Here is a 13205-nt window from a genome sequence, read left to right on the forward strand (position 1 = left end):
TGTGCGACTTTGGGTCTAGATTTGATGCAAGACAAGACGCTTTTCAGAAAAAAACTGTTTATTTTATGGTTTCAATAGTGTAAAAAATAAACTTTTACCCAAAAATGCTCTCCGACGGAAACGCGCTGTCAAAGTCGGTTGACCACATGGAGAAGCTTCATAAATGTATAATTTTTGCGCGAAAAAATTGCTGTTTTCTGTGTTTTATTTATACCGAATCAAAAAGCAGCACCGATCTCAGGAAACAACCTTGAGTCATGCTCTGTGAGTCATGCGTTTAGCCTGAAAGGGAACTGACCAGGTTAAATCCCCATTATTTTAAACGGAGTACGTCACGGGGATGAGCCAGACTGTAGTCTACCCTCATCTTTCCCCCAGGAGGCTCTGCTTCCCAGCCCCTTTGTTCAGTCTAGCCGGTGGGTTGAGTCAGTCAGAAGGAGGCTGTGCTAACCCAACAAATCCAAATCACTGTGGGAACACCGACAAGAGAAAGAAGAGGCCGAAAAATATATATATCTGGGACCTGTTTAGTGAGAGGCGCACCGCAGGGGGAGAAAAGTTGTTCTGAGTGTTGCTGATGCTGCGTTTAACGTCGGGAGCCGTCAGGACCTGCGTGCCATTTATCGGCTCATAAAGCAGCGGTTTAAGTCCGTTATCTTCGCTCTAGTGTAGCCGCCTGAGCTAACACGCTGTTAAATATGAACCGGCAGGCTACATGCTAACCCATCACCGGCATATTGCTGACAGTGTGCAGTTGTTGCCACCATCCATCCACTGATCCACGCTGGCTCTCCCTTTCAGTTTCTGCTCAGCATCCATATTTGCATCCCAGGGAGTGGCAGCCACTAATCCCTCCGTTTCCCGTGGCAAGAAATTCAAAGTTGGACTCTCCTTTTTGGACGCGGTATTTTCTCACAGGATGGTGAGTATTTTCCTGCATTTTTAATGCGTTTTTGTGCCTTTTTTTCCGCTCCCTGGGAGGGGACTCGGGGTGTTAAGTGAAGGACGGTCTAGACCACGTTGCCGCAGTAGCTACAACAATGGATCAAACTGGCGTTGTGTTAGATTTTGTTGAGGTGCGCAGTATCATCCCATCGCTCCCCTCCTGTTTGCAGTGAAATCAGGTGTCGATTGGGAAATTATTCGGTGCTTTAGTGTGGAAAAGCTCAGGAAATCACAGCCGGGGGCCTTTATTTTTGACTCCACTCATAAAACCATCATTCTCGGCAGGTTTGCTCTGATTGATTGCTCCAAAAATGAACATGCTCACCTTTTTTATTATCTGAATGCGTGTAAATAAGATGGAGAATGATTAGACTACGCCTGGAATATCTCCCTTTTCCTCCTAATGCCCAGTGTCTAGTTTAAAAGCGTCAGCCAGATGTGTGTTGTTTATTATAGGCTATAACAGCATTATATCTTCTTAATGGGCTCTGGGCCATGATTTGTAGGCCATGTTCTACTTGGGTAAAGGCCTGCATTGGTTTCCACTCATGACTCTGCTGAAACTGATAAGTTGATCATGGATGAACGTATGAAGCAATGGGGCGTAGATGAGAGTAATTTACTGTGGCTCATGTGAGGATAGCCTCACTGTAATAACACTTCGAAATGTGCAGCTGGATTGTTAGGTGCCAAATAGTTCAAGAAATAGACAAAAACACGATGCCAGCTGCGGTCTGTGGAAGTTTTCTCACTGCTGCTTCAACGTTTGACTCATGATTACTCATGTCTTGCTCAGTGGCACCCCAGCAGTGGTATAGTGTGAGTAATAACAGTGGAACAGCAGCATTTATGTCTCTACTTTAAGTTTTTCTTTGGTATTGTTACCGGTGAAGAATCCCATCTTAGCAGTTCCAGTTTGGGAGGACAGAGTCTACCCATCTTGAAGCACAGAAACCGCATGTGCAGAATCACCAGCTAAAGTGATTTTTTTTTTTTAAAAACTTAAGAAGTTCCTGACATTGCCCCAAATTAGGTTTTAAAATGCTTTAAAAGATTTTATATAAAGCAGGGTTTCTCGTATGTTTGGGGTCCTGTGAGAACATTTTTCCAAGGACCCTCATAATCCAAACACAGATTAAGCAAACACTGCATGGACACATCTCCTAATCTTTGAATACAGGTGTTTTCAGTCTCAGGTTTCACCACTTGTGACAAAATGGGTCTTTCCAAAGAGCTCACTGAATTTGAGCATGGTAATGTAATAGGATGCCACCATTGCAGCAATTCAGCTTGTGAACTTTCATCCCTCCTGGATATTCCAAGATCAGCTGTAAGCAGTATTATTGCAAAGTGGAAGTGTTTAGCAGCCACAGCAACTCAGCCACAAAGCGGCAGATCATGCAAAGATACCGAGTGATGCTGAGGTGCTTAAAAGTGAGTAGAAATAACCGCAGAGGTCCAAAACTCTTCTGGCATTAACATCAGCACAAAAACGGTGCTCTGGCAGCTTCGTGGCGTGGCTTTCTGTGGCTGAGCGGCTCCTCTGGGTGTGATGTGTTGTGCACCATTCCTTACTATCTTTTGTACTCTGAGAGGCAATTAAGATATTCTAAAAATTTCTGACCTAAATACTAAGGGAATGGGTTTATTGCACCCTGAGTAGAGTGAATCATTTCATTACAGATGAATGTCATGTGTTGCAGTCATATCAGGGTCTGGCCCAAAGGATAATGGCCACATGTTTGTTTTATTGACGTGAATGAATCCCATCTATAGATATACACTTTAACAGCGCAGTTATACAGCATAGCTTTATGATTTATAGCTAATTTTTTGGACCCTTTGGCTGTGGATGGGGGACCTCTGAGATCACAGAATTCCCACATTAGGATCCACTGAGATAATGATAATGGCCTAACAGACCTAACATCTGCCATCAGCTGACATCAGTGTGTCGGCCTGAGAGCTGCTGGCTCTGGATGTGTATTAATAATACGCTATCAGTATACTGTTTTAAATATCACTTTTATTTTTACTTTAGATTCTTAAAAGTCATCAACTTCCAGTGTGACTCTTCAGGAGGGAGGAAGACCACATGTATAGATGGAAGCTGGATAAAAAACATCATTATTTAAAGCAGCTTCCTGGTGTTAGGTCGTATTCGATTGCAGAGGTGTTCCTGATAAAGTGCTCAGTGAGTGTATATTGTCGTCTAACCAGTTTTCATTTGTTCTGCGTAAACAGTCTGGTCCATTCACACGGGGGTTGGAGGTTTGATGGCACATTGTTTGTTTAGCTATCATGCTGTCATTTGTTCCCATATTTATCCCATATTTGTCATCCCCGCAGCTAAACATGGAGAGTGACAGCCACCACTCCCACATCTAGTGCCTGATCCAAAAGCCTTCATCACCCAGGGAGGAGCTCTCAGGTCCCGGCCGTCTCCCTGCTAACGTAGAATGAACATGCTCAAGTCCAGCGGATTGAAAATCCCTGGGCGCGGGGCCAAGCATTCCAGCCCAGTGGGAAGGACCTCGGCGGGCGGAACGTCCAGCCCCGTTGCCCCTAAAGACAGTAAGTCACTTCCTTCTCCTGACCCCATGGAAAATAAAATGTTTCTTTCTCCCAGTTATTTCTTTTCATCGCCGGAAGTGGCTCAGACCATTTATTTGTGTTACTGACTCACAAATGCACAGCTGCCTTAGATTACATCCTCGTGGTTCTTTATGATAGAAAAAGCATGGAAGGAGGATTGTGCTGTGTCTCCCACTTCTTTAAAAAGATCCTCCTATGTATTTACATATCCTGAGTGGTCTTCAGGAGTTTGGAAAGTCATATTTATCTAGCAATGAATGTTGATAATGGATTTTTTTTTCCCCATCATCAACTAACCCCAGAATAAACATGATTATTTTGGTCAGTAATTGCAAACTTACATGTTTTTCATATGAGATTTCCTTGAATTGGCTGTCAGTGACAGGGTTATATGGCAAAGAGTAAAGCTCATGGTGGTATACCGGGTGAAGATGGCAGCAGGCTCGCATACCTCAGGTGACCCGCATGGCAGCCATATAGAGAGCTGACAGCTCGCCAACCAGCGCCTCAGTCATGCACTGCTGAAAGCACACTGGGTGAGAGACCCTCTAATCTAGAGTCAAAGAAATCTGCAGTCCTTAACGAGCCTTCCACAGGTTCACCTGTCAAAACCTTTTACAACTTTTACTTCTGCCAGACTCAGCTTGTTGACCAAAGTCCCTCTGGCTCAGTCTGAACTAATCACAGTGCATTTGGATGTTTAGTGAGGACCAAAACCGCTGCAATGTAAAGTGAAGGGGTGTGCTTGATTTGTAACACAAAACAAAAAGAGAGCTTATAGCAAAGATTTATGACAAAAGGTAACCATTTCATCCTGATGATCTGGTTTTATCATCTTTGGTAGCCAAAATAGCACAAGATCCATCCATTCCTTAAACTCTATCCGGTCTGGGTAAAGGGTTTGAATTGCATTCCTATGCTGTGAGTGTTGTAACTCTTGATTTACCTTACAATATAAAGCACCTTGAGGTGACTGTTTGTTTTGATTTGGTGCTATAAAAATAAAATTTAATTTAATTAATTAATTTCATACTTACACATTATTTTTTCTCTTGTTTAGTAACACTTTTATTAAAGCTCATCTAGTACCTTTTTTGTATGTAAAAGATTAAAGGACTTCACTCTCTCAGAGTGAAGCTCTCTGAGTGTTTTAGTGTCTTTCAGCTTAATGTTTTGGTTTTACCTCCCACAGCTTTACAGCTGCTTGATTCACTCTCGTTGCTCTCATTAACCCCATTAGCCTGTCTCCGGGCAGCAGACAAGATATAAGCAGAACTTTTCAACAGAACTCTTTAGTGAAAATACTGGAATATTTGGATACTAAATAATCAAGTGATGGTTGAGACCAAAAACTGACCTAAAAGAAGTGTAAATGTTGAACTTGCATTTATTGGATGGCCAAAAACATACCTGCAAATGAATGGTAGTATGTTACCGTGTCTGCAGAATGTGTAAATATCACATTTGCTCAATTTTTAACATGGTAATTTGTCAGTATTGTGTTTACATCTGGGTGAGTTGGCCACAAACAGCCCAAAAACAAGCCAACACAAAAATATACAGGGGTTGGACAATGAAACTGAAACACCTGTCATTTAATGTGGGAGGTTTCATGACTAAATTGGACCAGCCTGGTGGCCAATCTTCATTAATTGCACATTGCACCAGTAAGAGCAGAGTGTGAGGGTCCAATTAGCAGGGTAAGAGCACAGTTTTGCTCAAAATATTGCAATGCACACAACATTATGGGTGACATACCAGAGTTCAAAAGAGGACAAATTGTTGGTGCACGTCTTGCTGGCGCATCTGTGACTAAGACAGCAAGTCTTTGTGATGTATCAAGAGCCACGGTATCCAGGGTAATGTTAGCATACCACCAAGAAGGACAAACCACATCCAACAGGATTAACTGTGGACGCAAGAGGAAGCTGTCTGAAAGGGATATTCGGGTGCTAACCCGGATTGTATCCAAAAAACACAAAACCACGGCTGCCCAAATCACAGCAGAATTAAATGTGCACCTCAACTCTCCTGTTTCCACCAAAACTGTTCATTGGGAGCTCCACAGGGTCAATATACACGGCCAGGCTGCTATAGCCAAACCTTTGGTCACTCGTGCCAATGCCAAACGTCGGTTTCAATGGTGCAAGGAGCGCAAATCTTGGGCTGTGGACAATGTGAAACATGTATTGTTCTCTGATGAGTCCACCTTTACTGTTTTCCCCACATCCGGGAGAGTTACGGTGTGGAGAAGCCCCAAAGAAGCGTACCACCCAGACTGTTGCATGCCCAGAGTGAAGCATGGGGGTGGATCAGTGATGGTTTGGGCTGCCATATCATGGCATTCCCTTGGCCCAATACTTGGGCCAAGGGAATGGGCGCGTCACTGCCAAGGACTACCGAACCATTCTGGAGGACCATGTGCATCCAATGGTTCAAACGTTGTATCCTGAAGGCGGTGCCGTGTATCAGGATGACAATGCACCAATACACACAGCAAGACTGGTGAAAGATTGGCTTGATGAACATGAAAGTGAAGTTGAACATCTCCCATGGCCTGCACAGTCACCAGATCTAAATATTATTGAGCCACTTTGGGGTGTTTTGGAAGAGCGAGTCAGGAAAGGTTTTCCTCCACCAGCATCACGTCGTGACCTGGCCACTATCCTGCAAGAAGAATGGCTTAAAGTCCCTCTGACCACTGTGCAGGACTTGTATATGTCATTCCCAAGATGAATTGACGCTGTATTGGCCGCAAAAGGAGGCCCTACACCATACTAATAAATTATTGTGGTCTAAAACCAGGTGTTTCAGTTTCATTGTTCAACCCCTGTATCTTTAAAAGCACACAAAACGTTTGCTGTAAAACACATACAAATTGTACTTTTAAATTCCTTAGAAGTTTTTAAGACCCTTTGGGTATGAAAACATATGAGCCACATGTCAGGAATATAATTATTCAACAATGCAGTAGAGCCGAGCTTCATCAGCTCTATAATCAAGATAAAAGCATTTTACCTGCGCTAAGGTCTGCTGTTTATGTATCAGAGGTATGGCCATAGTCATTGTTTTGTATTGTAGAGGTCAGTCTCTGTCCAAAAATGCAAAAAAAACCCCTCAATCCTGTGTGAGGAATGTGAATAAAAAAAAAAAATGAAGCCATATATCTGTGACCCATTTTTCTTTTTAAAGATTTCTATCTACAGACAGGATAAGCTAAATCTCTTTAACAAAACCTGAATGGTGTAATAAACGTTGCTTTGCTGTGCACACACTTGGTCATGAATCTGCTGAAGGATTAACTACTAACCAATACCAAGACTCTCAGAATTACAACCCTTGCCTGCTCAAAGTAATCACAGCTGTTCACACGCTAAAATGCAGCTGCACTGTTTGTCCTCCCCAACTGTGGGCTCACGTGACTCTCCCGTCTCACCAGCTTCACGTGCACGTTAGCTCAGTTTCTGCTAAGTTAAAGCTTCACGCCCAGCGGTGAACAGAACCGAAGAATAGCCGGCCTTCTCCGGCTGACGGTATGCTTGATTATCGTTAGCAGCGGCTTGTATAGGAAGCCTTTTATCAGCGCGTGTCATGGTTCATGCTGAAGGGTGGGAAAATAGCAACACTCTCACAAGTCGCGCTGACATTTTGAGTTTACGTACTGTTACAAGTTTACAATTTTTTTCAGTGTTACGTGATGTTTTGTTAATTCCGTTGTAATAACTATTACTTAAAGGTAATAGGTGCTTAAAAGTCATAATTAGCAGCTTATTAACATCATGTTATGTTAATAAGAATAAGTTAATAAGTGTTTATCTGTTATGTCACTGTTTACTTTCCCAACAAGTGCATAGTTAACTGTTATTAAATACAAAAAAATATATATAATCATAGGCTAGTTATAGATTTATGTAGTCTTGTTAAAACTAATGTATTATGTTAATAAGCATAAGGACCTAAATGAATATTACGAGGACATTAATATAAAGCATCAGGTAATTTTCTTGGTTTTGCTATTTATACATGTTACTGTTTTATAACATTCTCTATTTCTTAGCTGAGAAGGAAATTGTGCCTCCCAGCAGTCACAAAAATCACTACACATTAAGAGCTCTACGATTACCGTGACAGTTGAATATGTTTGACTCTAATGAAAGAGAAATATTACAATCCAGAACTGTTGATGGCTGTAACTCTGTGAGAAATCTAAACACAAGAAGCATTCTGAGAGCAAATAAACAAGTCTTTCATTTATCTGCTCGACTTTATGTTTGGCCTGGGGAGGTTCTTTTTGTTCCTCTCTGTGTCAGAGCCATAGCAGCTCAGATTTTGCCTATAATTATCCTGAACGTGTCCATTAGCAGCGCAGAAAAGCGGATCTCCTAATGTTGCATGTGGGACTGAAGCCTTGTTGCCCAGGGCTTGTCAGCTGTTACCGTAGGTCGCTGTGACTTCTAAATTCTCGCCTGCGGTTTTAAACTGTTTGGTTCTTCCATATGTGAAGTCATTAGCTTGCTCACATCCTGTTTATGCACAAAAGACACAAGCGTGATGGATGTGGCACTGATTTATTTTCCCCGCCGTTGTTCTTCAACCATGTAAACCTAATTGTGTACTGACATCTAACAAATTTCTAACACAGACGCATTCTAACTTCTGAAACTACCTCCAATTGCATTTCAGTGATCTGTAATAGATGCTATCAGAAGCACAGTGTCCTTCAGCCTTGGTGCTTAGATGCCCTGGCTGCAGCAGTATTGGACACTGGTAGCTACTGTAATAGTCCTTTTATAAGGAGAAATTCAGATGTGAAAGTCACAGCTTTCGTGTGCCACATGATCATAGTTCGTGTCCAGGTTAGATCCTTTGTCTTCCTGTCACTGTTTTGGGTTTGTGTTTAGTTCATTACTTTTCTTGTCATTTGAAGCTTTAGTCTTGTGTTTTTGAACCCTGGTTCTTGCTTTAATTTCATTGTCATTTTAGTGACGATTAATTTTTCTGATTTTGGGTCCCTGTGAAATTATTGACCTCAGCTTCTATTATTATTTTAGTCCAGCGTTTCCCTGTCTGTCTGTTCCTTCCTCTGTTATCATGTTTAATGTGGGTGTTGCTGTATCTATGTTCAGTATTTATCTTGTCCTCACCTGGTGATGAAAGGTGTGTCTTCCCCCCCTCACGACCTTCCCTTGGGTCTTTTAAGACGTTCAACTTGCTTTGTTCTCACTTTCTGGTTTATTTGGGGTTTTTTTTCCCCCACATTATTTAATTTCACTTACACTTGATGCTTGCTTAAAAGTTCTTGGTTGGTTTTTGGAAAAAACAAACCAACAAAAAAACCCCAAAACTAAACATTGATATTTGAGCTCAAATGTGCGCCATTCGCAAGATTAACCCTTCATTGATGCTTAAGGTTATCCAGTGTTTTTAAATGTGATGGCATTGGTCCTGGATTAGCATCCATATTGGAAGCAATGATGTATGTCTTAATGCTGCCATGACTTATGACCTGGTGTGTCACAGCACCAACACCAAAGAGCACCCGGCTGATGTCTCTGATATCAGTGGTTCTGATGAAATGACTGTACTTAACACCCCAGGAATGACAAGGGTCTGGTTTTAGGTACCCAAAAGACAGTTTTCTTTAAACTACACCCATGCGATTCCACCCATCTATTTTCCAAACCACCTATCCAGTTCAGGAGCACAGAGGTGCAGGAGTGTGTCCCAGCTGTCAGAGGTGGGTTACACCAATCTACCAAAGGGCTAGTCACAGTCAAAACTAGACAAAGTTAATATTTTGACTATCTAGTTTTGATAGGCTAGTCAAAACTAGATAAGCTCGCTCTCGCCAGTGTGGTAAATACACAAAGCTAGCTCTGTAGCTTAGCATAAAGATATGAGAACATGAGGGCATGATTGCCTGGCTCAATCAGTAAGATTATTAAAGCTTTAATTCGTCAGTAATGAATTGCAGATATATTTAATGGATTTAATGTTAGTGCCAAATCCGATTGTGGCAACCATCAATCTGCAACTCAAAAATCAGCCAGAGTAGCTGGGAATAAGTCACCCTAATACTTATAGCACTTGGGTTACACAGGAGTTATTCATATGCTCAGTTTTAGTGCAAGTATCTCTGTTGGTCAGCTGAATGGTTAGCCAGTCAAACTACCTGTTTAAAGAGGCAGATGATTGGTATCTTTGATAAAATTGTTAATACCTAAAGGAGGCTTTAAAACACACTAATGAGACCTCTGTTTCTGTGCCTCACTGTGGACGTGGAGGGATTAGTTTCCTGTCCCAGATAGTTTAATCACTGACCTGCCCTCGTACTCCAAATCTCAACCCCCTGTTTGTTGGTTTTAGTTGGGAAGCCTGTGTGTGTGTGTGTGTGTGTGTGTGTGTGTGTGTGTGTGTGTGTGTGTGTGTGTGTGTGTTGGGGGGGGGGGGGGGGGGGGGCACTGTGTCGGAAGCTGGCAGAGTTTACTTTGCTAAATTTAAAGAACTGTTTCGGCCTCTTGAGGAAGCTGCAGTAAAAGGAGTGAATAGAGGAAAGTATCCAAGACTTCCTCTAGCCACTTTTGATGTGACAAAAAAAAAATATGGAGCTGTGCCACCTCTCGCGATGCAGCGTCTCCTGTGACCTTGGAAGCAACAGAAATATCTCAGCTGCAGTTGTAGGCTGCCTTTGTGGAGACATGCAGCCTGTTTTTCCCCTTAGTTTAACTCTGTGAAATACTCTGTTCAAGGTTTTCCCTTGTTTACTGCCTTTCAATGCTAGTTTGTATAAATGTTCTAGTTATCTGTTCGCTTGTCATTTGGGGCATTAAATGATAGCTTGGAAAGATGAGAACACATCAGTGAGCACAATAAATGTCCTAGACAGTGTTTATTAAGTTTACATAATATTCTAAAGACATTTTAAGCATATAAAGATATATATTATGGCGCTTACAGGGAATATAAAAGTTGGTCATCACACATTAGTTAGAGGTAGCTTTACGGCCATTGCCATCTTGCTTTTTTAGCCACAGGTGACTGTTTTTAGATGAGAAGTTGCAGTGCTAACCAAGGTTATTAAGTTAACTAGACGTGGAAAAAAATGTTTAGTTAAGTAAAATTAAAAAATAAGACTTTTGAAAAAATTTAAACTAACTGAAATGGTTTTGTGAACTTGGAAAACAAACTAAAATAAAATAAAAATATAGTTGCTAGCAGATTGCCATGGTTGCTTTTAGTTTGTGTGGAAGATGCCAGCTTGTCTGAAAACACCAGCTACTTGCTAAGTGGTGTGAAACTGTGACAAGTGCAGGGCCTTCAAAGTAAAAGTTGCACCTTTGAAAAGTGCTGGTTTCAATGGCAAGGCACAGCTTTTACTCTGAAGGCAAACAGTCTCCACGTACAGTTTGTGTTGTACTTTTTCAAGTTCCACTGCAGCTTGGTGGTTAGTTAGTGAATATTTACAGATAAACTGTTATTAATTGGTATTAATTATTGCTAAAAATCTGGCCATTTTAACATGGGAGTCTAAGATGACTGAACAAATGGAAACTGATTGACAGTTGTGCCAACACAGTGCTGTCTGACAGGCAAGTACCCTGATAACTATAAGACTTACACCGCTATTTGGTGATTCAAAAGTCATCTGATATATATATTTTAATCTTTTAGACACCATCCATCCATTCTCTTCCGTGTATCCAATTTACAGTCATGGGGAGATTGGAGTCTATCTGAGCTACCATAGGGCGAGAGGCAGGGTACACCCTGGACTGTTTGCCAGAGTGTCTTAGGACCAACATAGAGACAAACATTCACACTCATATTCATACCTACAGGCAATCATCGGTTAACCTAACACCACTAACCCTGACGATATATCCGTCAGGCTCTAGTATTCAGTGCTTATAACAGTCTGAAAATACAGCCAGTACTGGGTCCAGTAAACAAATAGGTTTTAGGCAAAATGCCATTACAGGCTTCAAAATGCAGAGTCCAAAACTAATTGGTGATAAATTCGCTTTTGGAACCAGCTTCAAGTGGTCATTTGAGAAACTGCAGACTTTTGGCCCTTCTGTGTTGGCTTTACTTTTGCCAATTAGTGACAAACATATTTTTTAAATGAATGCTTAAAGAACTGAATAACCTGTAGATTTACAAAAAAAATTCCCTTCACACCGTCCAGTAGAGTGTATTTAACCATGCAAGTCTGCATGTGAGTGTGCTGCAGCAAGCCCCGGATCCCCTGTGGCCTCTGCAGTGAGGCTAAATAAAGCAAATGTGCTAATTTGTCCTTCAAGTGAAGGTTATGACATCTCTCAAAGTTCATATAAAAGCAACAAGTTGATAAAAAGTCAGAAAACAGGTTCAAGCTCAGCCCCCTCCATCTGTCACTTTATGTGCTGCTCAGCCTTACACAGCTGCCACAGACACTGCTGAAGATGACTGCACAATGCCAGCCTTGACAAACTGATTACCCTTCATTTAAACAAAATAAAGAACAACTTAGATACTGGAGGTAATAGCCACTGTGGAAGATGATCATAAATAAACAGAGTTAAAGAGGCCACGGAAAGCAGGGAGAGATGGGGGGATAATTGGGAGGTGGAGGGGGAGGGGGAGGGAAGGGAAGAAGCTGTGGAGGTCTCATTGTGTGCAGCTGATGAATAGTGGGATTCAGATGGTGGTGGGAGGTGGCCAAGCACAATAGTGAAAGTAAGGGCTGTGTTTCCAGTTCTCCTTCTGCCGAGGATCCTTTTACCCTCGCTGTGCTGTTGCCTCAGCAACACAAATCATGGGTTAGCTCAGGTTTTAAACACCACCTTGGGTTTTGCTGGCTTGGATCACATGTTGCACTGTTTGGATCTGTGTATCCTGTGATTATTACAGTATGATTAGTCATGCTTCGGATTTAAGAAGTGGGGGTTTTCATGCACTCTCAGAGTTGCCCATCCACACAGAAGGTTGTAAGGTAGATATATGCTCGCCATTATTAGGGCATGTGTATGAAGAAACAGCAGGAGAGCAGTATTAAAAATGCTGGGGATTAGGCTCCATTACGTAATCTTATGCAAACATTTGCAGTTTATTTTCAACTAGAAAGTGTCCTGCGTAGTGCTTGACTTAATGACAGCTCTTTAAAAACATGTGCAAGTATGTTTTTAAATGGGGAAAATTACTGACTTTAAACTCTCCAATGAATGGGATTGGTGTCTGCGTCAAAAAATAAAAAATCCAGAATCTGCTAGGTATTATTATCAAGTTGTGCCATGGGAAATGCATGATTTGGTGGGGTTTTTTTTTGTAAAGCAAATTTTAAGGGAATTGATTGTTGAACTACGTACCACTGATCTATGAATCATTTATGCATAAAAAATACACCTAACTCAAGGGATGAACTAGTGTTGTGTCTACACATAACACACAACTTAACAAAGAACAAATGTGAAATGGTATCTTCGGGCAGTTTTTTTAGTAGCAGCCTGTGGCAAAAACACTTAATTTGTTTGCATTTCTTTAATTAAAGCTGCAAAAAAAATGCCAAAGGTAACACAGTTGGGATCATCTTGACAGAGGACGGAACAAAAGGCAGCCAAAGAAGATATTTGAATGTCCTTCAAGAAGCCTGGAGAACTATTCCTTAAGACCACTTAAAAAAATTACAT

The 13205-nt window shown here is 41.5% G+C and overlaps 1 protein-coding gene across 3 annotated transcripts in view; it reads left to right on the forward strand.

The window, feature by feature from the left end:
• The first annotated feature begins 332 nt into the window (after positions 1-332).
• clip2 (CAP-GLY domain containing linker protein 2) overlaps positions 333-13205 on the forward strand; it is a 50389-nt gene continuing 37516 nt past the window's right edge. The window contains exons 1-2 of one of the 3 annotated variants that reach the window (XM_030746326.1): positions 333-922; positions 3295-3519. In XM_030746326.1, the coding sequence (XP_030602186.1) occupies positions 3405-3519 (115 nt within the window). In that variant the 5' untranslated portion in view covers positions 333-922; positions 3295-3404. The remainder of the gene's footprint in view (positions 923-3294; positions 3520-13205) is intronic. The other 2 variants (XM_030746329.1, XM_030746328.1) reach the window with 2 other exon arrangements.

This window comes from Archocentrus centrarchus, chromosome 14 (genome assembly GCF_007364275.1).
Source record: "Archocentrus centrarchus isolate MPI-CPG fArcCen1 chromosome 14, fArcCen1, whole genome shotgun sequence".
NCBI lineage: Eukaryota > Metazoa > Chordata > Actinopteri > Cichliformes > Cichlidae > Archocentrus > Archocentrus centrarchus.